Consider the following 26076-nt stretch of genomic DNA (forward strand, 5'->3'; position numbering starts at 1 on the left):
GAGCACCCAGGATGGAGGCCCTGCCTTCCTCAGGCATTCCCCCACCCCAGCCCCCTCTGGAATGTGCCACTTTTATCTTGTACTTTGCTTCTGACCAGGACCGTGGAATTCTAAAGCTGAGAGGGACAGACATGTTGGGAGCTGGGTTGGACTGGGGCTGGAGCAGACCTGGGAGTATTATGTCTTCAGAGGGAAACGCAAGCCCCCCAACCTTGCCACTACCTAAACTGGTTTGTCCTGATCTGCTTGTGGTCCTTGTGGATTATGCTAAACTGGCCCATCTCCAGGACCCCGAGAGGAGTTAAACGGTTAGTGGAGAGCACAGCACAGCAACGACCTGCCCTCTGCCCTGTCCTGGAGGAAGCCCTGCATTTAATGAGTGCCTGGGACAGCCCACGAAGGGCATAGGTGCTTGGAGTCAGCCTCCCATAAGGTCTGCAGTCTGCAGCTTCAATTCTGCACTGCCTCTAGACAGGAGGAGGGGGAGCAGCGAGCTGGAGGAGGCGGGAGACTTCAGGGGCTCAGAAGTGAGTCACTCGTCAGGAGCAATACGGTTCAGGTCCCAAGGTTATCTTCTGCTTTTCTGCCGCCCTTGGGCAGGACAGCACTTATCCTAGTCCAGGTGATTTTATAGTCTTCAAGGAAGAAGATAGTCTCAGTCATTAACAGAAGAGCTGACTGAAACAACCAGCAACTCGGATTTGCAAGTTTCCCAACCTCAGACTGAGCCAAGAGCCAAGACAGGATCACCTCGTTCAGGCTCTGTGTTTTCCAGATAAGAAGCCCTCAGCGTAACTCCTGACTCATAATTTAGGCTTTTACTAGCTCCCACCCTGGTGGATTATCTTCTGGTTCTTCCCTGGAGAAAAGAGCGAATGGCCCGCTTCTCTCCAAAATCGAGCCCAGCGCATGGTGTGCCCAGGACTGTTATTTATTTGGCCTGCTCTTAATGACAGCTCCTCTCCTACCTGCCCCAACTGAGGAGGAGCCCTGGGCTGGAATTTCCTGTTTTCTGAGGGCTCGGGGGCCCCCGCCGCCGCCGTTCCCGGGTGTTCCAGGCCAGGCTTGCCACCTCTCTCGGTGCTGGGCTGGCTCCCGGCCTCTCCAGGTCTGGGCTTGCCGGCTTGCGAGGTGGAGGCGTTGAGGGACTCAGTCGGCCGACACCAGGTGCCCAGAGGCCGGAGGTCCGTGCGCCCCGGCCGCGGCCCCGGCCCGGGCCGAGCCCCGCGCCCCTCGCCATGGGCCTGGCCCTCGCCCGCGGGCCCTGAGCATGGAGCGGGGCTGGCCGCCGGCGGACAGCTGCAGCCGGGAGCGGCCCGCCGCCTGCCGCCGCGCCCTCAGCGTCTGCGACTCGCTGGACCTGCACGGCGCCCCGGCCGGCTGCGCCGCCTCCGCCCTGCAGGCCGCCCTGTGCGCTGCGCGCGAGCAGCCGGCGCGGCCGCGGAGCGTGTGCTCTGGCGGCCCGGGGCCGCCGCCGCCCCTCGCCGGCGCCCGCAGCCTGCTGCTCGGACTCCTGCGCCCGCGCCTCGGCCGCCGCGGCACCCCCGACGGCCGCGCGTCGGCTCCCGGGCCCGCGCCCAGCCCCGCGCCTAGCCCCGCATCCAGCCCCGCGCCGGCTCGCCGCAGTCGGCCCCGGGGCGCCCAGGCGCCGCGGCCCACCAGCATGACGTTCCTGGAGGTGAACCGCCTGGAGCTGGCGGCCGAGGCCGAGGGCGCGGGCGCGGGGCTGGGCCGCGCGGGCAGCTCCGGCTTCCTGCGGGGCGCCTCGCTCTGGAGCAGCCAGCGCTGGCAGGTGCTGCGCGGCGGCGGCGGGCGCAGCACCCCGAGCCCCCGGCGCGGCCTGTCGGCGCTGAGGAAGAGCTTCAGTTTCCGCCTGCGCCGCGGCCAGGAGATCCGGCGCGCCGAGTCCGGGCTGCTGCCCCGCGCGCGCACCCGCAGCGACGGCGACGCCAGCTCCCTGGGCGCCTTCCCCAGCCGCCGCGACCTGCTGCTGGGCACCGAGGCCCCTCGCGCCGCGCCCGAGCCCGGCCGCCCCCGCACCGCCGCGGGCCTCTGGAGGCTGCTCACCAGCCGCTTCCGCCGGAGGGAGCCCGCGCCCGCGCCCGCGCCCGCGCCGTCCGAGCCGCTGTGGAGCCGCCGGGCGGCCGCGGCCCCCAGACTCCTGGGCGCCCCGAGCGGTAAGGGGGCGCGCCCGAGCCTGGGTGTCCTCTCCGGTTGGAGTCCGGGCTTGAGGGCGGGTGAGAAACAAACCGGACTCCTACCGGGAGAGGTGGGCGTGCCGTGAAGGCGGGCGGGGCGCGTGGAGGGTCCGCCAGACGGGGCTGGACCTAGTGGATCAGCGCCCGGAAGGGTCTGGGGTCGCTGTTGGGTCCGGAGACGGTGGCTGTGGCAGAGGCGGGCTTCCCGGTGGGTCCCGGGCTTCCAGGTGGGTCCCGGGAGGGCGTCCCTCCCGTGGCCCTAGCGAAGTGGAATGAGAGCTGAACGGAAGGGCCCCTTTCTCACTTTTGGAGACCCAGGAAGGGGCCCCGGGACGGATGAGACTCACTCGGAGCCCTGCCGGCTCTGGGGGCGGGGAGGACTAGATCAGCAGCAGCTCTGGCTCGCAGGTGAGGCTCTCAGCTGCCTTTGGAGATGAGTTTAGGGACTGGACCCGCGTTGTAACTACTCTTGGAGGCGGCCTGGGGAGGGCGTGTGACCCCGCCCCCCAGAGCCTGGTCCCTGCGGAGCTGCCTGGAGCCGGCCCCAGGATGTCTGTGCCAGCCTAGAGGCTCAAGGAGAGGGCCTGGCCCTGGCAGGGGCTCTGGGAAGTGCCCGGGGTGAGGCAGGAGATGGGGATGGACTGGAGAGGAGGAGCGCTGGAGGCGGATCTCTGGGAAAGAAAGGGTGGCTGGCTCCTGAAGAGGAGGAGCCTGAGGAGGAGGCCCCGCTGGGAGGGGCAGACAGCGCCCTGTTGGACTGGCCTCTCACCAAACAGGGCCAGGTGAAGGGCTCCGCCCTCTTTGCTCACCAGGAATGTAGTGGGTGGCCCCACCCTGCGAGGGTGAGCTGTTCCTACTGGCTGCAGAGGCGGGCCCCCAGTCCAGCTTGGGTCTGGAGGAGACCCACTGGAGCGGCCTCTCACCAGGCGGGGGCGCCTCGCAGGGCATGCACGGTAGTAGCTGCCCACTCTGCTGGAGCGGTAAGAGGAGGGATCTGGTCCATCCAGGCTGTCACCCCGCAGTTCTGTTCGCAGAGCGCATTCTTGCTGCTCTAGGGAGCTGGGGCTTCCAGGCAGTGCTAGTGGTAAAGCTCCTGCCTGCCAGTGCAGGAGATGTAAGAGACGCGGTTTCAATCCCTGGGTCGGGAAGATTCCCCTGGAGGAGGGCATGGCCACCCACTCCAGTATTCCTGCCTGGAGAATCCCCATGGACAGAGGCTCCTGGCGGGCTAGCATCCACAGGCTTGCAGAGCGTCAGACATGACTGAAGCGACTTGAGCGTGCACAGGGAACTAGGGCGTGAGGGTGTTTTCTGGCTGTGGCCTTGCAAAGGGGCCGGGTCGCGGAGGAAGCCGGCGGTGTATGGCAAAGGGGCATGTGCCATCCCAGCCCTGACGGGTGGCCTTCTCTCCTGCAGACTCCTTTGTGAACAGCCAGGAGTGGACCCTGAGCCGCTCGGTGCCGGAGCTTAAAGTGGTGAGTGAGTGGGAGGCACAGGCAGCCCTGGGCTGGGGGTGCGGGCTAGAGTGGTGGGCCGGCGTGACTCCCCCGACCTCCCTGGCTTCCGGTCCCCTCCGTCTCTAGGCTCAGCCTCGCCCCGCGCCCTCTCTTCCCGGTTTCTCTTGCCTTTCCCATCCTTGGCGCTGGGCCATCTCCTCCCAACTAGATCAGCCTGTCCCGCTGTCCAGTGTCTGTCCAGCCCTCTGACCGCTGCTCCTTCCTCTCCTGCAGGGCATTGTAGGGAACCTGTCTAGTGGGAAGTCGGCCCTGGTGCATCGCTATCTGACGGGGACCTATGTCCAGGAGGAGTCCCCTGAAGGTGAGCGTTAACGGGCTGGCCCCGGGCCCTGCGGCTGCGCTCTGCCCGCCTCGTCCCTGTTTCCCGCTGTCTGTGCAGGGGGCTGCAGCTCCGTGTCCCTCTCCATCCTCCCATCTTCTCTGTTGGAAGCTGTGGGTCCCTTCTCTGTGTGGCCACCCCCCACCCCCCGCCGTGGTCTCGCTCTTGCGGCTTGGGGCCTGACTGCGTGCTCTGTCCTAGGGGGTCGGTTTAAGAAGGAGATTGTGGTCGATGGCCAGAGTTACTTGCTGCTGATCCGAGATGAAGGAGGCCCCCCCGAGCTCCAGGTAGCCCTGGCCCGTGGCGCCCCCTGTTTTTCGAGGTTCCCAGCTGGGACCCCGGCGGCCAGGAGTGGGATGGGGGTGGCGAAGCTCACCTGTGCCCAGGTGAGGGTGGTAATTCTGCTCCGTCCCCAACCCCCGCAGTTTGCCGCCTGGGTGGACGCGGTGGTGTTTGTGTTCAGCCTGGAGGATGAGATCAGCTTCCAAACGGTGTACAACTACTTCCTGCGCCTGTGCAGCTTCCGCAACACCAGCGAGGTGCCCATGGTGCTCGTGGGCACACAGGGTGAGCGGGCCTGCTCGCTGGGGCGGCGTGGCGGCTGTGGGTCCCCGTGCACCGGCATGAGAAAGCCTGGCCCCCAGCCCCCTGCCCTCCTGGTGCTGACCCAGCCCTTCCGGTGGGCCACCCCCGCTCCCCGACCCCAAGCAGGCGCCTCCTCTCTGCCCACTACATGCTGGGTCGCCCCCCAGCTGTGATCCTGCCGTCCGTGTGATGGCCGTGTCCCGCAGCACTCTTTGAGGTGGACACACAGAGAGGCTGGCTCATTTCCACTCAGTGAGTCGGCGGCAGAGCTGGAATGAGGCCCAGACCCCCATATTCTCGTGCTCCGAGGCGTCCAGCCCACTCCACCCTCTGACCAAACGGCCCAGCGTCAGCCAGCTGAGTCAGCCCCCGATCCCCCTCCGTCTCCAACAGACGCCATCAGTGCGGCGAACCCGCGGGTCATCGACGACAGCAGGGCCCGCAAGCTGTCCACAGACTTGAAGCGCTGCACCTACTACGAGACCTGTGCCACCTACGGGCTCAACGTGGAGCGCGTCTTTCAGGATGGTAACTCGGCGGGCGCCAGGCGCTCCCCCAGAGGGGGCCAGGCAGGCTCTGGGGAGGGGGCAGTTGGCTCTAAGTGGGGTTTCCCCCGCTTCCCCAGTGGGGTCACTGACTCTGCTGTCCCCTGCAGTGGCCCAGAAGGTAGTGGCCTTGCGGAAGAAGCAGCAGCTGGCCATCGGGCCCTGCAAGTCACTGCCCAACTCCCCCAGCCACTCGGCCGTGTCCGCCGCCTCCATCCCGGCTGTACACATCAACCAGGTGCGGCCAGCCTCCCGCGCTCCCTCCACCGCCCGCCCATCCCACCCCGCCGCGGCCCTGTCTCTCCATTCTGTCTGTCTGCCTGCCTGTCCCTGCCGCGTCTGGTCTCCCGCCTTGCGGTTGGTTTGAAAGCACTGGCTCGGGTCCCCTTAGCCTGCACACCTGGCCTGGCCTGGACCCCCCCTGTGCCCCGCAGTCCCTGCCCTCCCGCTCCCAGCTCCCCTCGCTGCTCCACACATCTCACCCTGCAGCCACTGCCGCCTAAGCATTTGCTCTGGTCAGCCGGGGTTAGCGCGGGCTCAGTACCCACCTCCAGAGGAGTCCCTGGAGGCCCGCCCCCTCCTCACCTGCCGGCCTTGTCCCCGTGTTTGCATTTAGAAGGGAAGCACACTACAAGGGCCGATGGCATTTGTGCTGCTTGGAGTCCGTTGTGGGGGGTGCCTGAGCTGGGTCCTGTCGTGTCCCTCCCAGATAACCCCTTGGACACCTGCCCGCTTCCAGGGCCTACTGCCTGATCAGTTCTGGGCCCTTGATATTCGGCCCGGGGCTTCTGTAACTGTGTTCCCGGACTCGGTCTCCCGCTCTGCGGAAAGCCTTGGGCCAGCACAGGCATGTGCGCTAAGTGGTCAAGTCCATGCTGCTCCTTTACTTCTTTGCAAAGGCCTCCCGGCCCCCAGCGTCCTGACAGCCTGGTGGGCTTTTCCAGGGACTCCCTCCCTTTACAGCTGTAGAAGATCTCAGGGCTCCCTTGTAAGAAAGGGAGAGCCGTACACAGGTCTTCTCCACCGTCTCTGATCCACTTGGCCTTGTAGCAGAGTCAGCTGTGCCCAGGGGCCCTTCCCTTCGTGGGGTGGCAGCTTGGGTGTTGGCCTCGGACCAGAGGAGGCTGCTGGGGCAGGGTGCATCCTCTACTTAGTGACCGTCCGGTGGGCCGTTGGGGATGGCCTTGTCATGCCGCCCATGGCTCCTGGAGCTGCCACCAGTGAACACCGCTGTGTGTGTGTCCCGCCGTCCTCTGCTTCCTCTGGTTAGCAGCCTTAGCAGCCTTAGTCGCTGTTTGCTCCCTGCCCAGCCCTCCTCCTCCCCGTATCTCACGCCCTGTCACACACACAGCCTGGAAGCCAGCCTCACCCTCCCCCAGGCGCCCTGAGCCCCACCCGGCCTCCCGCAGCCTCGGTTCTTTGTCGCAGGCCTGGGGAGCTCATCCAGGGTGACGTGTCACCTGGTGTCACGCCCAGCAGTGAGCCAAGACTCCGCGGTCTTGTTCTCTCCTGGCCTCCTGCTCTTGACTCCAGCCCTCTGCCTCTGATGCAGCTAGGGGCCCTAGGCAGGGGGTGGAGGGTGGGCAGCCCAGGGCGGTGACTGTGGTGTCCCGCGGGCCTCCAGGCCTTTGCTGCCCACCTCCTTGGTTAGCCTCCATAGGAACGGGCGGCCCCTCTGCTCTGCTCTGCAAGCCCCAGGCCCCCGGGTGCGGCTGCCCTGAGAGCCCTCTCTGTTCTCAGGCCACGAATGGCGGCAGCAGCGCTTTCAGCGACTACTCGGCCTCAGTCCCCTCCACGCCCAGCATCAGCCAGCGGGAGCTGCGCGTGGAGACCATCGCCGCCTCCTCCACCCCCACACCCATCCGCAAGCAGTCCAAGCGGCGCTCCAACATCTTCACGGTACGTGCCCACCCCTCCCGCCACCGACCAGGCAGGGCCGAGCCCCCAGCCTCCAGGACGCAGCACCTGCCCTCTCTGCATCCGCACAGACACGCGCCGCTCCTGGGGGGAGCTCCGTGCAGGCGTCCCTCCACCCCTCCAACCCTCCATCAGCACCCAGACTGTGATCCTCCTCCAAGCCGGCGGGACCGCCCCTCAGCACAGCCACACAGAGACCCTCCTCCCGGCCCCTCAGGGCTGTCCTGGCCAGCTGGAGGGCTCTTTGGACCCGTCTGTTCTCTTAACTCTGAGACACCCAGGATCCCGCCCTTGTGGACCAAGGCCCCGGGGTGGCTGGCCCAAGGCCGCAGGAAGCGGTAGATGGCAGAACCAGAGCAGGTCCAGGCTTCCCAGTCTGCCTGCACCCCACCCACCCCCCCGTTCTTTGCATCCCACCCTGCTTCCTCCCTGCCTGCTGCCATCGATCTGACAAAAGGCCCGAACGTCTTTCCCCAGGCCCCTGTGCCTCCCGAGTCCTGCCTCGGTTTCCCACACCCCCCCAGCCGCCCGCCACAGGCTCTGCTCTCAGCCTTTCCACGCAGACCCCCAGCCTAGGATCCTGTGTGCCTCCTGCCGCTAGGGCCCTGCCCGTCACCTCGCGGGGGCCCAAGCCTGCACCTGGCCCGCAGACACACTGTCCAGCCGGGGAGCTTGGCTGGACCCTCCCGGAAGTCGTGGGCCCGATGAGGTGGGTGCGCCACCCTGGGCAGACTTGCACGGGGAGGTCGCCCTGCCTCTCTGCGTCGCTCCTCATCCCGTTCTCCGAGCGTCGGGGCTCGGGTGTCGGTCGGTTGGTCCAGCCCCCGGCTAGGGTCAGGCCCTGGCCAGGCCCTCAGGAACCCAGCTCAGACAGAGCCAGTGCTCCCCAGGCCTTGCCCCTGCATCCTCGCTGTGCGCGCTTCTGCCTCGTCTGCCTGCCTGTCCCCTGTGGCCCTTCTCCGCGCCCTCCACCCTGCTGCTGCCGTGCGTCACCCGCCACCCCCAGCCCCGACCCTGCCTGGATTCACAGCTTCTCATTTCTGTTCACGCCTGCTGAGACACACAACGCCCCGGGCTGCTTGCTTGTGTGTTAACCCCCTGCGGCCGCCGTGGGGCACGTGGGCGCCTGGGTCTGCAGTGACTGCCCTGTGCCCGCGGTGCCCGCTCGCTGACGTCCTGCCCACCTGCTCCTCCCCACTCCCGCCTTCCTCCGCTGCTCGCCCAGCGCCTCCGTGCGCCCCGCCGCCTGCTCCTCCACGCTGCCTTCACGTGCGCCTCGCCGCCTCGCCGCGCCGGCCTCCACGGCACAGCCGCCCCTCCAGGCCTCTTTCATTCTTTCCATCTTCACTGTGGCGACCTGATTTTTTTTGTTTTTTTTCTCTCCATCGTTTCCATGGTGACCTCACTTGCGCCATTGTCCTTGAGGGAGCCTCCAGACGCGCCCGTGTCTCTCGAGGTGCCTCTCGGGACCTCCCCTTCTCATCGTTGCTGCTGGGGGTGGAGGGTGGGGGTTCCCCCCGTCCCTGCCTCTTGCCATCCTCTGGCAGAGCCATGCCTGCCCCTGTCCCACCCCCATGACTTTCCCGCTGGACGCGCCGCTGACGTCCCCCTGGTCTCTCCCCTGTGACTTAATGTCCTTGTATTTGACACTCCTCGCCCTGGTTCCCATCCTGGGTGGGGTGCCCGCCCCCCGCCCTCCTCTGGGCTCCCAGGGGTGCTCGGGTGGTTGCAGTTGGGGGGGCCTCTCTGCTGGCCAGCCTAGCTGGGACAGGCCACATGTGAACCGCGCTCCCCACGACTGGCTTTTCCGTCTGGGGGTGCAAGGTGCAGAGGCCACAGTGCCCAGGAGAGGCCCCCAGAGGGCGGGCACTGGTAGCAGAGATGTCCGTCGGCAGTGGCCCGCTCTCCCTGCTGGTCTGGCCGCGGCCCCCGTGGCCTGCTCCCTGGCAGCCTGGAGGAGCTGGGGGAGGGATGTGGGGCCCAGAGCGCAGAGCACCCCCTTCCCTGCACCCCGAGATGGACTGCCGGCCTGCAGCCTCTCCGCCGCCTCCTCCTCCTGCTTCTCCTCTTCAGCCGCCTCTCCTCCCCGGGCACCAGGGTTCTCTGCCCTCGCCACCCGCTGACCTACCGCGTGCGCGGCTCGAGTATAACTTGCCAAAAATCTCTATTCTTTCGATATTTGCAGATATGTGCCACTGTTTCCAACTTTTCATCAACAAAAAGGCCTTTCCAACTCCTTCCAAATTAGAAGACCAGGTGGTGACACACAGCACCTCTGGACATTGTCCCCCGTTGCGGGGCCGGGCCCTGGGACTGCTCTCAGATGAGAAGCGGCCGCCGTGCTCCCCACTCCAGAGACCCACAGGAACCTTTGTAACTAACCCCCACACCCCCAGGCAAGGCTAGGAACCGCTGGAGCGCCCCGCCAGTCCAGGCGGCCAGCCCGGCGGAACGCACGGCGCCAGGCTCTCGCCGCATGGAGAAGAAGGGAGCTCGGCCCCTGCCCCCGCCGGCCAGCGACGAGGCCCAGAGGCCGGGGCGTCCAGCGCCCGGCCGGCGGCCCAGCTGCTCCCGGGGGTGCTCCCCACCCCTCCCCTCCTGTGCTCCTTCCTGCATGGACTTCTCTGCTGTTCCTGCTCCGCTGGACGCCGCCGCCGCCGCCTCCTCCTCGCTGCGCTTGCCTTCCCCTCTCTTGGCAGCCCCCCACACACCTGTTTCCTAGGATCCGCTTCGGGCCGGGCTCTGCCCCAGGGACCCCGGCAGGGGCACAGGGCCTCCTCCGGCCGTCTCCTCTCTCGCTCGGGCCTCGCGGCCGCTGAGCTCAACACACAGTGCTGCCGCGTGTGGTGTGTCTGTGCCCGCGGCCGGCTCTCACTTCTGGACTTTGCTGTCCCCCCACCCCGGCGGTCGTGCCCCGTGCTGCTCCCGCCAGCCCGCAGCCTCCACCGTCCGCCTCTCCTGTCCGGGCCCCTTCCCTCCTCTGAGGCCCCAGCCTCCCCCGGCCCCCCGGGCTGCGCGCTCCTCACGCCCTTGGTATCTGTGTCCTCGCTCTTTTGTAAGGGGCGGGCCCGGCCCAGTGATGACCTGTGCTGCTCTGTACGGTCCCGTGTGTGAGAATAAACGCCCGTTGGAATACTCGTGGTCTTTGTTCCTTCCCAGTCCCGCCGTGCCCCCCGACCCCCTGCCCAGCCTGGCCCTGCCTGGCTGCTAGGGCCTGTCCAGGGGGAGGGAGGGATTCAGGGAGGGTGGGGTGCTAGCTGGGGATTTCAGGTGGGCAGCCGAACCCCTGCAGGCCCCAGGGCCCCTCTGACACGCCTCTTCTCTTCTCTTCCAGTCTCGAAAGGGTGCCGACTTGGACCGGGAGAAGAAGGCCGCCGAGTGCAAGGTGGACAGCATCGGGAGCGGCCGGGCCATCCCCATCAAACAGGTCAGCGCTCCCTTCCCCCTGGGGCTGGAGAGAAGCAGAGGGAGGCCCCGGCAATGCTGGAGGATGGCTCTGGAAGATGGGAGAGGCCAGCTCCCCAGGCCCCTGCCAGGCCTGAGCTGTTAACACACCCTGGGCAAGGATGGCAGGAACACTCACTGGGTCTGGCCCTGCCTGTTCACCCTCATCACCACCTGGGGGCAGCAGAGAGCCGCCCACCACCCTCAGCAGCTGCATTGATGATGGTGATTCTGGAGTTGCCCGCCCCTGCAGCAGGACTCGGTCTCCCCCACCTCCCTCTCCTCCCTCCCGAAAAAGGGAGAGAATTCACAAAAGAGCACTCTGAAGGGTATGAATTGGGGAGTACCAAGGGCTGGTCCCACCCTGGGTTCACCGGCCGAATCTTACCGGGTGAGCCTCTTGTGTTTGAAAAGAAGAAACTTAGTCCTGATATAGTCTCTGGAGTCACTGCCAGTAGGACCAGGGCACCCAGACTGCCTGTCCTGGGTGTCTCTGCTAGAAAAAGGCACTGAGTGATGGAAAGCGGTCTCTGGTGATGGAAGGCAGAGTTGCTTGCCGGTGTGCTGTGCAGGGCTGTAGAACCGCTGAGCTGGATGCAGTGGAGAGAGGAGGTGTCAGGTGAGAGCCTACTGGCCCAGGTGCCCCCAGGGACGGCCAGCAGCCTGGCGGTTAGCCTGCCGTGTCCCCAGGATGCTGCAGTTGGCAGCATCTTCTTGGGAGCTGGTGTTTAGAGATGCCTCGTGTCTTTGGGAGCCATGATGTCTGTGTTTGAGCTCAGAGTAGACTTGTGTGGCCAGAGGACCTGAGGTCAGCCTGGCCAGGGTCCTGCAATCAGGTCTGGCTGTCCAGTCTGGGGCTTCTGCGACCAGAATTGTGTTAGGGATGGAGGTTTCTGACCCCACGGTGAAGGGCCATGGCGAATGGAGAACCCTGGAAGTGTCTCAGGGCCCAGAGGACACAGTGGGGAGCACTGGGTGTGCTTCAGTCCTCCAGAAGTGTCACCGGAGGGATGCCCCACAGGGACCCTCCTTGGTGGGCGGGGAGATGGGCTGGGAGGATGGCAGCCGGCAGGCAGTCTCCTCCGTTTCGCTGTATGCACAGAACTGGCCCAGAAACCTGTTGATGGCATGTCTCTGGGGCTGTGCCAACCCAGGCCTCCTCGAAAGGCCTCTTGCCAGGCCAGGCAATGGGGACCTGCTCCAGGCAAGGGACTGTCACTCCCTGGTTTGTGGAGTGTGCTTTCTGAGTATACACACAGGCACAGGCAAACATTCAACAAGTGCAACGTTTCCCCCTCCCACCCATCCATCCTTTGAGATCAGTCTAGCCCCAAACGCACCCCGCTTTCTGGCTGGGGCCTGCCCTAATTTATCTGCTCCCTGAATCCTGCACAGGGAGGGGAAAGAGGGTCTGTACAGTGGGGGATGAAGCCCTGTGAACTTGCACCTGAGGCTCCAATCCCCCTGGAGGGGTCAGCGAGGTCACTTGAGGATCCCAGGCCCCCCTAAACTTAGGGATCCTCAGGAGGAGGGGCCTGGCCAGGAGGCTGAGCCGCCGCACCTGTCTCCAGCCGCCAGGGATCACACCGGGAGCTTTGGGATGTGCCTACTGTCGGGATGGGGCACCACCGTGCCCTCTCCTCTTGCCTGGGCTGGTGGCCATTCCTTGCGCCTCTCCCCGCTGCCCCGGCCGAGGCTCACCCCTTTCCCAGCCCTCCTGTCCTGCGCTTCTCCCGGTTCCTCATTCCTCCTCCCCCTGCTCCTGCTGGGAGTGGAGATTGCATTTCAGTTGCCATTTGCATTCCCAATCAATCCGGACTCCGCAATTAAGCCGGCTGGCGGAGCCGGGCGGGAGGCGGCGGGGAACGGGTCCTCTGGGGGCTGTCGCCCCCGCGTACAGCTCACATTCCGCCGCAGATTGCTTCCTGCGCCGCCGTGCGCGCAGCCGGCCTGCCCGGGGAGGGGAGCTGGCGCCCCTGGGGCGCGGGGAGGGCCGGGCCAAGCGGGCAGCCCCTGGCAGGTGAGCGGCGGGGCAGGGTGGAGCGCGGGGGCTCGGGCCAAGCCCCCCTTGCAGCCAGCCCCCCTTGCAGCCGCGCTTGCGCCGCCCCCGCCCCCCCGCCCCCCCCGTCCGGGCGCTCCTCCCACGCCCCCCGGCTAACGCGAGCGGAGCCTCATTCCCACGGTCTGGAGAGGGGCCGGTGGAGGCGGGGAGAGACTTGGGGCAGAACAGGTCTGCCCTCCTCCGCTGTCTGCTGCATCCTGACTCCTGACCTCCTGCTGGGGGGTGGGTGGGGGGTGCTCCGTAGGTGAGTCTGCGCTTCCCTTGCCTCCGAGAGGGAGGCCTAGGCAGTTTCCGGGACTTGGGGGATGTTAAGAGCTTGTGGGTGGCAGAAGGCAGGGTGGGGTGGTGGGTGGCCTGAGCCTGGGTGGACCAGGAGGGCACCCGGTGAAGGTGAAGGGACTGAGAAGGGAGCTCTGGCCATGAAGGGGTTTGGGACAGAGGCCCTGGTGGAATCTCTAGCAGAGGCTCAGGGAGCAGGTGGGAAGGTGGGGGGAATGGGCCGCCTCCCCTAGCCCCTCCCACAGCAGCAAGAGGAGCCTGGGCTGCCTTCTCCAGAGTCCGGCCCCCCCCAGTCCTCAGGGCCTGGGGTCCACAGTCAGCGGAGAGGGAGCGGCTGAGCTGTGTCCACATTCCTGGCCTGCGAGGGGATGGGTGCCACGCCCCCGAGGCAGGTCACCAGGGCTCCTTCAGGGACCACCAGACCGGAGCCCGCTGCCTTCCAAGATGTTCCAGCCACCCTGATGTCTAGGGGAGGTCTCAGTTCACGCCCCTAGTCTTCAGAAGCTCTTGTGAGGAAAGGGGACCAGCAGTGGCAGCGTCCTTAGACGGCCCCGCCTCCTCCAGCTGGAGGATGAGGGAGGAAGGGGTTAAAACACCTGTTGAAAAGTGGGACTGGAGGCCTCCACCTCCGGGCCCTGCTGTGGGAATCCCAGGCCACCTGCTCACCAACCTGGCCGTTCCAGGGCTGAGCCTTCTAGTAGGAGGCCTGAGCAGGGGAAGGTGTCCTGGAAGCGGAGTTTACCCACTCTCTGTCACACTGAGTCTTCTGACCCCCATTTCCAGCCTGCCTGAGGGCAGGGCACCCCCTCCTGAAGGAGAGGCCCTGGGCTCCTCCTTTGTGACCCCCTTGCGGGGCGGGGCGGCAGACGCTGGGGGACACTCATTGTGCTGCTCCCTCCTGCCACCAGCCGGGGCCATCCCGCTGTGGGGCTCTCCCCCGGGAGTGGTGCGTAGGAATCTCTGGGGAGCACTGCCTCTTCTCAGCACCCTGAGTTTGGAGAGGGGGCCCACAGGGGTGATGCTGGTCCGGGGGAACCTGCCGCCCGGGCCTGTCCGTGTCCCGCCCTGACCCCGGCTCCATCCTTGGCCGGTCCCCTGTGCCGGCTGCTGTTTCAGGAGCCAGCAATGGGCACGGGACCACCAGGGGTTGTCGTTAGGGGAGGGCAGCAGAGACTGTCCAGGCTGTGGGCGGTCTTCCTTGGTGGGGTCCTCCCCCCGCCCTCTCTCAGCACCTCCGACAGCCGCAGGGTCTCTGCTCACTTTTCCCCACCGTCTACCAGGGGTTCCCCCAGCGTGTTGCGGTGCCAGGGGAGGGGGTGTCAACGAACAACACTCCCAAATCCCGGACCTCGTGGGGCCCTTGTCCATCCTGGGGCCCATCCAGGCGCCACACCCAGCATCCTCTTAGCTCCCATGGGAGATTTGGTTGCCGATCTGGATGGCTGAAACTGCCCACTCCCTGCTTTGGGGAGACTGGGGTATTTGGGGGACATTCAGGTGCTTGTCTGCCCTCTTTTGGGGCTACCACAGGGGTTAGGAGGCCAGGGCCCCCTGAGGTCTCTGCGTTCCACCCCACCCCTGGAGATCCTGGGAGGCCGTCTAAACCCCCGCCTCCCATTGCGGATGTAGCCCCACCACCTGGGGTAGGGGCGCCGCCCCCACAGGACAGTGGTCCGCAGTAACTGGAGAGGGGGTCCTGAGTCCCGTGGATGGGTTGCTCCGGGCGGCCCTCCCTGGTTCAGCTTCCGTCCCGCATGGCATCTCCGGGCCCACACGCACAGTGACCGGGGAGGACGGGCGTGGAGGCCCACGGGGCCTGTGGGCACTGAGACCCTCCCCACGCCCTTTGACACGTGGGCCTGGCTCCCATCTCTGATGCGGCCTCTGTGTCTAGGGCATCCTGCTCAAGCGGAGCGGCAAGTCCCTGAACAAGGAGTGGAAGAAGAAGTACGTGACCCTGTGTGACAATGGGCTGCTCACCTACCACCCCAGCCTGCACGTGAGTGGGGGGCTCGCTGCACCTGGGGTGGACTGGGCGTGGGGGACCAGGCAGACGTGGAGCAGCTGGACTCCAGGGCTGGAGGGAAGCTCGCCTGAGCTCAGAAAGCCCTGCCCTTAGGAAAGGGGCCTAGCTTTGGGGGCTCGGGGGCCACACGGACCCTGAGGCCCAGTGCCCGGAAGCTCTGAGTCTTGGCTGGGCCCTTTGGAGTAACCCTACCCCCTGAGTGGTCGCCCCCGGGACTGGACTGGTGTGCAAGCTAGGTTCTCTGTCCTCCACTGAAGCTGTTTTAAGAGCTGGATCAGGCCCGTTTACATGGAGTTGCTCACATTTGGGGGGTGGGGAGGGGAAGGCGGTGTTGCCAACGCTCACCACACCAGGTGGGGGTGCCCCTGGGCTCCCAGGACAGTGGGGCACGAGAGGACAGTTAAGCCAGGGCTGCTGGGGGGAGCCTGGGGGCAGAACCGACCCCTTGGCGCGAGGCGCGTGGGGGCATGGGGCCTGGGCAGAGGGGTCCGGAGAGGGCAGGGCACGGTGACTGGGGGGTGCCCCCCGGGCAGCTCCCACACTCTCCCCCACTCCCCTCGCTGCGTGGCTCCAGCGCACAGCTGTCACTGGAATCCATCTCTGTCACCACCCTACTGCGGGCCTAATGAGTTCTCCCGCGAAGCCCCTCGAGCACAGCACGTGGGCCGGCCCCACCCCGGGCCCGGAGGCCCCCGGGCCAGTCTCAGAGGGGCCCCTCGCCCGCCCCTGAGTCTGCACGGGGGTTTTAGGGGGCCCGGCTGAAAGGAACTGGGGTCCACGCTCTGGCCGTAGCCCAGCCCCTCTGAGGGCAGCAGCCAGGACCCCGAAAAAGCCCACAGGCCTGGGGTGGGCCCGGGCCCTTCCCCTCGGCCTGGGGGGCCTCTCACTCCACAGAGTGGGAGCCAGTGCTCAGATACTGGCTTGGGGGGCCGGTTAGATGAGGGGCCTCGGCCTGGCGACCTCAGGGGCTTCAACACAGAGGCTCCTGGGCACCATGCTTGTCCCCACTCTGGCCTTCTGCTCCCCAAGTCCTACCTAGTCCGTGTGTCCTGCCGAGTCCATACATCCTGCCAAGTCCGTGCATCCTGTCCAGTCCATGCGTCTTGCTGAGTGCAGAGGTGGCAAGGCTCCCCACAGAGCCCCGATGAGGGGCACGGTGTCCTAGGAAGCATGGATGTCCCTCTCCCCACAACCCTACCCCCCGACCAGGAAGAGGACCGCAGTGTCCGCAGGGAGAGGGGCTGGGCCTCCTGGGCCCAGCGCCCACAACTCCTGCCCCAGCGCTTCCCGGCTGCGGGGCTGGGGGCCCATCTGCGGCCTCTGTCCCCCACCTGTGAGGTCCCCCTGCCTTCTCTCTCTGCTGCTTCCTCACTGTCCCCTGCTTCCTGCTGCCCTGGCTGGGACTCGTGCCCCTTGGGTGGCCCTGCACCCCAGAAGGAGGAGGCGAGGGCTGGGAGGGGGGTGTCTGGGGACAGGGAGGACGGGGCCCGGTGTTGTGTTTGGTGTTGGTGGTGGAGGGAAAGGGAGAGACCCTGTGGGATGGCTGTTTACACACACAACTTCCCTGGTGGCTCAGCTGGTAAAGAACCCGCCTGCAGGGCATGAGACCCCGGTTCAATTCCTGGGTCGGGATGATCCCCTGGAGAAGGGATAGGCTATCTACTCCAGTATTCTTGGGCTTCCCTTGTGGCTCAGCTGGTAAAGAATCTGCCTGTGATGTAGGAGACCTGGGTTCGATCCCTGGGTTGGAAAGATCCCCTGGAGAAGGGAAAGGCTACCCACTCCAGTATTCTGGCCTGGAAAATCCCACGGACTGTATAGTCCAGGGGGTCGCAAAGGGTTGGACACGACTGAGTGACCTTCACTTCACTAACTACCCAGAGAGCGGAGGCTTGGTAGGCTTTGCTGACTGCTCGGTCACCCAGCCAGTGGCTCACCAGTGACCTGGCCCCCATGACTTGGACTGTAAGAATCACCCAGAGTTTTCTGCTCAACCCAGGAGTGCCTCCCCTCCAGGCTGCCTGAGGGTCCCTGGAGAGGTACCCTTAGGGCAAGTTAGGCTGGCTGGGTGGCCGCTACGCTTGGGAACTGTGTGTGGTCAGTGTGCCGGGCCGGGATGTGGTGATGCTGGCTCCAGGCTGTCCCTGCTTTGCTAGGAGGTGAATCTAAGAGGCGGCCTGCTCCACAGGCGTGGTGAAGAGGCTGAGAGCGTGGCCTCCCCATCAGTCAGCCCTTTAGTCGCTGCCCTCTGCTTCTGGGCTCCAAGTGCACATCCTCCCCCAGCCGACGCCGGATGCCACGGGCACCTGGTCCATGCAGATGGCAGCTTCCCTGCCTGGTCCACGCTTCTCTTCTTGTCCAGGAGACCCGAACCAGGTTCAAAACCATGCTGACAGTGAGAGCACCAGTGAGGCAAGCCCAGGGTCTCCGTGCACGCCCCCCGGGGTCCAAGGTCCCTCCTGACGGAAGCTGCTTCGCTCCGTCCACTCCTCGTCTCTTCGTGTCCCTCCCTGGTGGCCGCCGAGCTCCTGTTGCCAGCTTCCCTGCCTCCCTCCCCCTTGGCCGTGTTTTCCAACCTGAGCAAACTTTCCAACCTGAGCAAACTTCCCAGCTGCCGGCAATGAGCAGGGACCCGCTCTCCCCGGGAGCTGTTTGCTCCCCTTGGAGGCACCCTCCTGTTAGGAAGCCGGCGGAAGAAGTTCCTCCGGGAACTCCGGAGGGCACACGCTCCCCCTACCAGGAGACTCAAGGGCAGGGGAGCTGGGGACTCATGTACCAATTGGCAGGCCAGTTGGGCTGGTGGGCCCCGGGCTGGTGGGACCTGAGGGGCGCGCGGAGGAAGGGCTGGTGGGCCGGTCTCGAGCCTCATGCCTGGTCCTCTCCGGGGCCCAGGAGAGCCCGCCACAGCCTCCCCCATTTTGCAGCCAGCGGAGCCATTCACACAATCACCTTCTGTTAATTCTATCTGCAACATCAATTAAATTGTTTGTAGAAACTAATTGAATGTGGCTTAATCACACATCTTAATAGCTTTCCACGCTCTGAACTCGTTGTTAATTCCAGTAATAAAACGAGATGAGAACGCTGGCTGGGTAATTAGCGAGGAGGCTGGGGAAGAAATTGCTGTTTGATGGTGGGTAATAAAGGCAGCCGTGGTGACCGCTCTCCCGAGCCGCCGCGGAGCTCCCCCGTTCTGCTGACGGAGGGAAACGCCCCGTCCGCTGCCGCCTCGCCAGCTCACCCACGGCAGTCTCCTTGGGGGGCCCAGAGCTGGTCCCTCACCCCCCGCCCCGGCTGACTGGGTGCTGGCCTGTCGGGTGGTCAGCGCTGCTTTCCCCCTTCCGTTAGTGTCTGGCTCTTTGGTCCCGAACGGAGTCCCTCCAAGCGGCTCTGGTTTCTTGGCCTGGGATCAGCTTCTCCCCACCTCCGCCCCGACCCGTGTCCCAGCCTGGGCAGCCCAGAGCTGTCGCGGGGCCTGGAAACTGTTGCAGCTGCTGTGACCTCCTTGCGAACTAGAGCAGCCCGAGCCCCGCCCCCGGGAAAGGGACGGCAGCTGTGTCTTCGGCCCTGCCAGCTGTTGACAGTCGTCTCGAGCTGAGATGCGACTGTGCGTGGGCACCCGGGATGGGATGCGTGCGGAGCCGATCGGAGGGCCGTGGGGGCCTGGAGTGCAGGGGGCCACCGGGACAGTGGGGTGCACCCTGTGTGCTAGGCAAGGCCAGAGGGCCAGCAGTGATGGGAATGGGGGTGGGTGGAGTTGACTGGGGAAGGGACCAGGGCATAGGGAGGGGCTAGGGCTGGGGACAGAGCCCTGGCAGCATTCAGCAGAGCAGGGGTGGGAGGTTGGGGGGGGGCCCTCCTGTGGTGGAGCCTGCCCTCATCTGCATCTCAGCGATGCTGTTCTGTGCTTCTGAGACACGAACCAAGCACCCTGGGAGCAGGGTATGCCCGAGGCCAGGCACCCAGCCCCGTCCCTCACCAGGAGGCCACGGATGCAGGGCAGAGCAGCAGGGCAAGGCAGGGCAGAGCTGCAGGGCAGAGCGCGCCTCCTCTCTGGCTGGTGGGGTCCCTGTGGTCCTTCTGAAGGACTTCCCAGGCGGCTCAGCAGTAAAGTATTCATGAGCAACGCAGGAGATGCAGGTTCGATCCCTGGGTTGGGAAGAACTCCTGGAGGCGGGCATGGCAACCCACTCCAGTATTCTTGCCTGGAGAATCCCATGGGCAGAGGAGCCTGGTGGGCTACAGTCCATGGGGACGCAAAAGAGTTGGACACGATTGAAGCGAGATAGCACGCACAGGCCTGGCTGGGCCTCCAGGAGTCGGTCCGCGTGCTGACATCGGGGTGCCCTGTCCTCCCGCTGGCCCCAGTGATTCCTTCAGGGAACGCCAGCCTGCTGGGGGCAGGAGCGGGGCAGGTACTGGGCTCTTTGCTCCCTCGATCTCACTCCTTTTCTTTGGAGACTCCCGTGTTCTCTTGGCTCCTTGGGGCCAGGTGACCCCTTTCTCCTCAAGGTCATCTCAGTCGTTTACAGGGTGAGGGTCAGCCCTGAGCCCCTGGTCAGCCCGCCCTGGTCAGCACTCTCAGTCGGCTCTTTTAAGCAGAGGACATTGTCCGTTTTCCCTGAAGCTGCAAGATGGGAAGGCAGGAGAACTCCTGGGGACAGGAAGTGATGTCCCGGTGGGTGGGGTGAGAGGGCTGGGACCTGGAAGGACACGCTAAGCCAGTGTCCCAGAGGCGCTCCTGACGACGGAGGAGTGGGGCCTGTCCAAGTCCAGCCGGTGAAATTCCCTCCAGAGTAAAGCTGGCACCACTGGCCTGGCTTCTGGCGCCTGGGGAAGGACTGCCCAGGAACTCGCCGGGGCCATGGATGAGGGAGTGGCAACCCAGAAGATCAGAGCAGTAGGGAGACCAGGCTGGACTGGGCGAGGTCTTAAGCAGAGGGAAGGCAGGGGGAGAGCAGGGGTAGGGCAGGGCTCCACTCTGCATCTCCCATCCTACCTCCTACCCTGCCAGGTGCCACCCCCGCCAGGGGCGAGGTGAAGACAGCAGGCATGATGGGGTCAGCACCCAGCCGCTCCTGCTCCTGGGGTCCCTCCCCGCCTCGTCTGCATGCAGCCCTCCTGGTGCTGACATGAAGGCAGGGCTGGTTCGCTCAGGGGCTAAAGAGGAGGTTCCTTGGGGACCTGAACAGGCTAGGCTTGAGTCTGGCCCTGTCACCTGCCGATTGTGACCTTGAGCAGGTCATCCGTTGTAAGGATAACCTGTTTTTCCATCTGTAAAGCGGGCACAGTAACACCATCATCCTGGGCCATCAGGACACTCTCGTGAGGCAGTGCGTGAAATAGAGACGTGATGTCAGCTGTCACACGCGGGACCCCTGGCACGTGGCTGGGCACCTGGCGCGTGACGTTAGCCCTGGTTACCGTTCCTGCCACTGGGATGTCCACTGGTATTCGGAACTGTGCACTTGTCTAACTGTTCCTCAGGACGGCAGAAAGAATCAAAGGCTTCCCTTTAACTATTCCACAAATTATCGTCAGGCACCAGGGCTTCCCTGGTGGCTCAGATGGTAAAGAATCCGCCTGCAATGCAGGAGACCCGAGTTCGAACCCTGGGCTGGGACAATCCCCTGGAGAAGGGAACGGCCACCCACTCCAGTATTCTTATCTGGAGAATCCCATTGACAGAGGAGCCTGGTGGGGAACAGCCCACGGGGTCATGAAGAGTCAGGACTGAGCAGCTTATACTCGTTCTAAGGACTGGGCGCAGCTCTAGGCTGTAAAAGTTCTCGAGGCCCCAAGTGGTGGTAGGAGCGTCTGCAAACAGGGCTGGGGTCCTTGGTGACCAGACACCCAAGGCCCGGGGCAGCCCCATCATCCATGTCCCCAGGGGCCTGTCGGTCCCTCTCCTCGGCTGTCCGGCCTCTCTCTGAGTCCCATCTCTGGTCAATACTTGGCCTCCTTTGCGTTGCCTCCTGAGCCGTCTTCCGTAAAGGAGCCCGAGCATCGCTCCTGGCCCGAGGCCCTCTGTGGCCCCTGCCCCGCTCCTGGCAGAGCCCCCAGAGCCACACGCGGGCAGACCTGGAGTGGGGGGTGCTGGGGGCTCCACAAACGTGGGCAGTGAGGGGAGAGGCCCAGGAGTCGGGAGGGTTGGGATGGAGTTTGCTGCAGAAGAGTGACCCGTCCTAATGAGTCTCCCCCGATCCCTGTCTTGTCCATGTGGCCCTAGGACTACATGCAGAACATCCACGGCAAGGAGATCGACCTGCTGCGGACCACCGTCAAGGTGCCCGGGAAGCGCCTGCCTCGAGCCACGCCGGCCACAGCCCCTGGCACCAGCCCGCGGGCCAACGGGCTGGCCTTGGAGCGGAGTAGCACGCAGCTGGGCGGGGGCACAGGTGAGGGGCTGCTGAGGTGGGGACGTGGGGCACACTGTGACAGGGGGGCCTGGGAAAGTAGGTGTCAGGGGGCTGCGCCCAGCCTGGGTCCTCAGGGCTCCGGGCAGGCTTGCACCAAGTGTCAGGCTTCAGGATCAGCCCAGCTAGCGCGTTGGCCAAAATGCAGCCCTCGTAGGGTCAGTAGGGAAAGTGGCCAGCGGACAGCCTGGCAGATCAGAGCAGGGACGGGTAGCCTCATGCCGACAGGTGGTGTCAGCGACCGGAATGGGGCAGGCGATGGGGCACAGGAACTGGGGCCACATCTCAGCCACGCTGGCCAAGCGAGCTGCCTGGGGTGAACCCCGTAACTGTCCTCAGTTCTGCAGTGCAGGGTGGGGTCTTTGTTCAGAGGCGTGGACGCCGCCCCGTCCAGCAGTCAGGAGAGAAAGACGGTGCGTGTCTGAGACAAGGGTCCCCGCCCTGCCAGGGTGCCACCCTGTCTGGAGGCGCTGAGGGGTCAGGGGGGTCAGGGGCACTGGCACCACTGATTGATGGGTGCCGGGCGTGCTTGCCCTGACGTTGAGATCGTGTTCGCATGTTACGGATGGAAAAACAAAGGTTCAGAGCGATTAGGTAACTTGTCTGTAAAATCCCCCAGAGGGGCTTCCTTGGAGGCTCCTGCTATGCAGGAGACGCAGGTTCAGTCCGTGGGTGGGGAAGATCCCCTGGAGAAGGAAATTCTTGCTTGGTATTGCTTGCAAGGGAAGCTTGGTGGCCTACAATTCATAGGGTTGCAAAGAGTCAGACATGACTTAGCAACTGAGTGCCCAAAATCCCACCAAAGTGGTAGAGGGGGGTTTGAACCTATATGTATGTGCCTGACTGGGGCAGCTCCGTGCTTCCGCTCAGCCTCCCCGAGCTCAGAACGAGGCCCTTGAAATGCGCAGAGTGCGCTAGTGGACGGAGGGGGCAATGGCACCCCACTCCAGTACTCTTGCCTGGAGAATCCCATGGGCGGAGGAGCATCCATCGGGGGGCTGCAGTCCATTGGGTCACACAGAGTCGGACATGACTGAAGCGATTTAGCCATGCTAGTGGACAGGTGAAGAGAGGGACGCTAAGGACAGGAAAACAAGAAAGATGGGCTGGGTGCTCGGAGCTGCGGGCGGGGGTGTGCCTGGAGGCGAGGGGGCGGGTTCGCTGGCCCTGGGACAGCCTGGGGTGGGGCCGGCCTAGGGCTTCTTAGGTGGCACCAGAGGGCAAAGGACACGGAAGTGGAGCCCTGCTTGCAGGCAGGCAGCAGGGGGGACAGCTGGCTGCTTCCTTAGAGCAGGGACACCCAGGACCCTGTGTCCTGCCACGTTCCCCAAAGGTCCCCACCTGGGGAGCGGAAGTGGGGCATGGAGCAGGGGTGTGGCCCACTCCCCCACGTCCCCAGCCGCACCCACCAACGGCTCCCCAGTGTCTCCGAACACGTGGCCGGGCCGCGCCCCCCACCCCCTCCGGGCCGCGCTCCCCCTCACACACACACACACCGCCAACGACCTCGCACACACTCACAGCGCCGTCTCCGCTCACCGGGCGATGTTAACAACTCATTATCTTTGTTACTGTAATTACATTATCCGCTGCTTTATGCAGAATTATCCTCCGAGGACTAATTGATGGCTCCATGTTTAATTCATTAATCATTAGCATCAAATTCGACAATTACAGTGCACACTGATTGTGGGATTGCAGACGTAATGAGGGGAGAATTAACAAAGAAAAGGGAAGGCAACCGCCATCCCTCGGGGTTTTGGGCTGGGGGGCTTGGGAGGAGGAGGTTTGGGCCTTGTAGTATCTTTGGGTGGGGCTGGGGTGGGGGAGAGTAAGACCTGGAACCTCGGGGGAGATAGCGAGGGGGTGGTGGGAAGTCCAACCATGAGGCTGCTGCTCCCCTGGAAGGTTTCCTGACCGGGCCTCGGGGGGCAGGGGAAGGCCACCCCGAGAAAGGCTGAGTTGGCAGGGACCTGTTAGGCGGAGCCGGAGGGGGCAGGATTCCGGAGAGCGGGGATCAGCATGTGGCTGCGAGGGGCTGGCCCACACGGGTGTTAATCAGCGCTTGCTGTGTGTCTGCTCCCGCCGTGGGTGTCAGGAAACACAGAACTCGCCCCACCCTGCAGCGTCCTGCGGGCCCCAGAGCATCGGTGTGACACAGCTGGCCTGTTCATTTCCCTTCTAGGGGCTTCCGCTCAGGGCTGCCTGGCCCTGGGCTTCTTGCAGACACTTGTTCCTTGCGCTCGTGGGGCTGGTCGGGGCTCCCTCCGTCAGGCTCATCCAGCCCCAGGGGTCTCTGCCCGTCATGAGCACCCAGCACTCGGCTGCTCGCCCCCACCCCGCTGTCCATGCAGACCCCTGGTGTGGCCGCTGGTCCTCAGACCTGCCGGCCGGCCGTGGCCTCCTGGCCTCAGGCCCTGCGGGATCTCAGGTCGGTGACTCCCCCCCCGCCGCCCGGCCATCCATGGTGACTGATGAGCCAAGGAGGACCCTGCCACCGGCCCCCGGCGCACCGTTTCCCCGGCTCCGCCGTCCTTCCCCCCGATGGGAAACGAAAGATTAATTTTCTGCAGCCCAACAGGATAATTACTAATACTAATTAGACATAATTACTTGAATTTGATACACTTATTTCTCGTCAGAATGGCAGCAGAGCTGAGGCACAGCCCACGGCCTGTGTGGCCTGGAGCACGGGCTTCGGGGCCTGACCAGGAGGGTCTCGGCTGTGATGGGGGGTCAGCCCCACTGTCCCCCTCCCAGCTTCTGGCTCTGCTCACAGGGCGGGGTGGAGGGAGGCAACACGACGTGTGCAGGGAATGAGGCGGGGCATGAGGTCTCAGGCCGGCCTGAGCCCCCACCCTAGTTGTCTGGCGAGCCTGGCACGGTACTCGGTGAACCCAGGAATGCCTCAGTTTTTTTGCCAGTGTCCTGTGGGCATTTCTCAAGCTCTGTCCCTACATAGCTGTGCTTTTAGGACGGCCTGTGGGCCACCCTTCCCCCGGGGCCCCTCCCTGTCTGACCCTTCCCCCCACCCCCAGGTACCCCCCACCCGGCCAGCAGCCCAGCCTGGGCCGGTCCACGCCCCGAGGGGCTGCACCAGCGCGCCTGCTCTGTGTCCAGCACCGACCCGTGGACTGAGGCCGCTGCCCTGCCCCCAGGTACGCAGGACCGGGTGAGGCCGAGAGGAGAGCGGGGTGCGCCCCCACCGCCCCGAACAGCCCTCCAGGGCTCAGCAGGGGGGCCAGGTGTGCCTGGGAAGCAGGGAGTCGGGGCAGCCAAGCCCGGGCCCTCGCCCGTGGCTGGCGCTGGAGACCCTGCCCACCCTCTGCCGGCCCCAGGCAGCGCTGGTGGCACTGGCATCGCCATCAGCCCCCCGTGCAGCCAGCTCATCAGCCTCGCCGCAGGCGGACGGGGAGGGAAGCGGGGTCGGGGGGGCGCTGGGGGCTTTGAAGGCGGGAAGAGGACCTGCAGACGAGATCAGGGAGTGGTCCAGACAGGGAGCTTCTCCCCACACTGCCCCTGTGACAGGCCGAGGCCCCTCCCCAACCTCCCCCCGGCCCTCGCTCTCTTTATGGGGGTCGCTGTCTGGACCTTCCTCACGTGGCTCTTCCTCCCCTTACCTCTCCCCTGCCTCTTCAGCGGTTGCCTCACGCTGACCCGCGTCCTGACCCTCAGCCCTGATCCATCAGTCAGTGCAGCTCAGCAAGGGTATAGACGGGAGGAGAAACCCCTCCCCAGGGCCGGTGCACCTGCCGCCTGCCCCCCCCCCCGACTCATGGCAGCAGAGCATCAGCTCCTCCCAGAGACCCTTCGCAGGTCCCCACTAAGCCCCCCGCCCCAGCTCAGACAGTGGGAGGGGCTGGCCAGTGCCCAGCCCAGGCCCCCCCGGGGATGGGGGGTGGAGGCCTGGCCAGGGCAGGTCACCGTCCAGGGCCCGCGCCGGCCTCCGTGGCCCACTCTGTTGAGTCTGGAAAGAGGCAGGCAGGCAGGGAGGGCGGGCACCGCGTGTCTGCTTCTAATGAAGTTTGACATTTAGTGGTGAGCGCCGGGCGGGGTGCGGGAGTCGGGAGCTTGATTAGCGCGCTCTAATTGACAGTAATTAGGCAGCTCCCTGATTGTCTCTAATTCTGCTATTAATTGTGAGGAGCTGGGAGTGTGATTGAGGATAAATTTGGTGCGGAGCTGCTGGGGTTTCAGCTCCCCACGAGCGAGTTCCTGGCCGCCTTCCGCCCCTCTGGGCTGCAGAGGCTGGCTTCCCCCTGCCTTCCCTCTGCTCTGCCTGAGTTTCCCACTCTCTCTTCCTCCAGGCCCGGGGCTCTGGGGCGGGGTGGGGTGGGGTTGGGGGGAACGGACGGGAGGGAGTCCTCCCCCTGGGCGGATGCCCCAGCTGTAGGTCAGGGTGCTGCCCCCTCCCCGCTTCCCACACGTCTCCCCCTCTCCCTCACCAGCCAGTGGCCCCGCTGAGGTGCTCAGCTCCAGCCCCAAGCTGGAGCCCCCCCCATCTCCCCACTCCAACCGGAAGAAGCACCGGAGGAAAAAGAGCAGCGGGACCCCCCGAGACGGCCCCAGCAGTGCTGCTGAAGGTTAGGGGGCCCCCCGAGGGAAGCCGGGGCACAGGAGGTGGGCAGGGGGACTTGGGGGTCGTCCTCCTCGAAACGTCACGCTCTCATACCCTCTTGTCTGTATTTGGTTAAGCACTTTCTGATAATTTCCTGTAAGAGCAGCTCCATAACTTCTGGTCATTTAGACCTGTTGTCTTAGGAAAAAA

General features: G+C 65.1%; 1 protein-coding gene across 6 annotated transcripts in view; it reads left to right on the forward strand.

Moving 5' to 3' along the window:
* The first annotated feature begins 518 nt into the window (after positions 1–518).
* AGAP3 (ArfGAP with GTPase domain, ankyrin repeat and PH domain 3) overlaps positions 519–26076 on the forward strand; it is a 30028-nt gene continuing 4470 nt past the window's right edge. The window contains exons 1-13 of one of the 6 annotated variants that reach the window (XM_088834762.1): positions 533–2177; positions 3615–3673; positions 3929–4016; positions 4236–4321; positions 4460–4601; positions 5013–5147; positions 5275–5402; positions 6905–7063; positions 10416–10508; positions 14761–14865; positions 21122–21290; positions 24347–24466; positions 25757–25891. In XM_088834762.1, the coding sequence (XP_088690888.1) occupies positions 1271–2177; positions 3615–3673; positions 3929–4016; positions 4236–4321; positions 4460–4601; positions 5013–5147; positions 5275–5402; positions 6905–7063; positions 10416–10508; positions 14761–14865; positions 21122–21290; positions 24347–24466; positions 25757–25891 (2326 nt within the window). In that variant the 5' untranslated portion in view covers positions 533–1270. Of the gene's footprint in view, positions 2178–3614; positions 3674–3928; positions 4017–4235; positions 4322–4459; positions 4602–5012; positions 5148–5274; positions 5403–6904; positions 7064–9266; positions 10217–10415; positions 10509–14760; positions 14866–21121; positions 21291–24346; positions 24467–25756; positions 25892–26076 lie in introns of those variants that run through there. The other 5 variants (XM_055421554.2, XM_088834763.1, XM_088834764.1 and 2 more) reach the window with 5 other exon arrangements.

The sequence above is a fragment of the Moschus berezovskii genome, chromosome 3, assembly GCF_049115385.1.
Source record: "Moschus berezovskii isolate FMDL1 chromosome 3, NW_MosBer_1.0, whole genome shotgun sequence".
NCBI classification, from domain to species: domain Eukaryota; kingdom Metazoa; phylum Chordata; class Mammalia; order Artiodactyla; family Moschidae; genus Moschus; species Moschus berezovskii.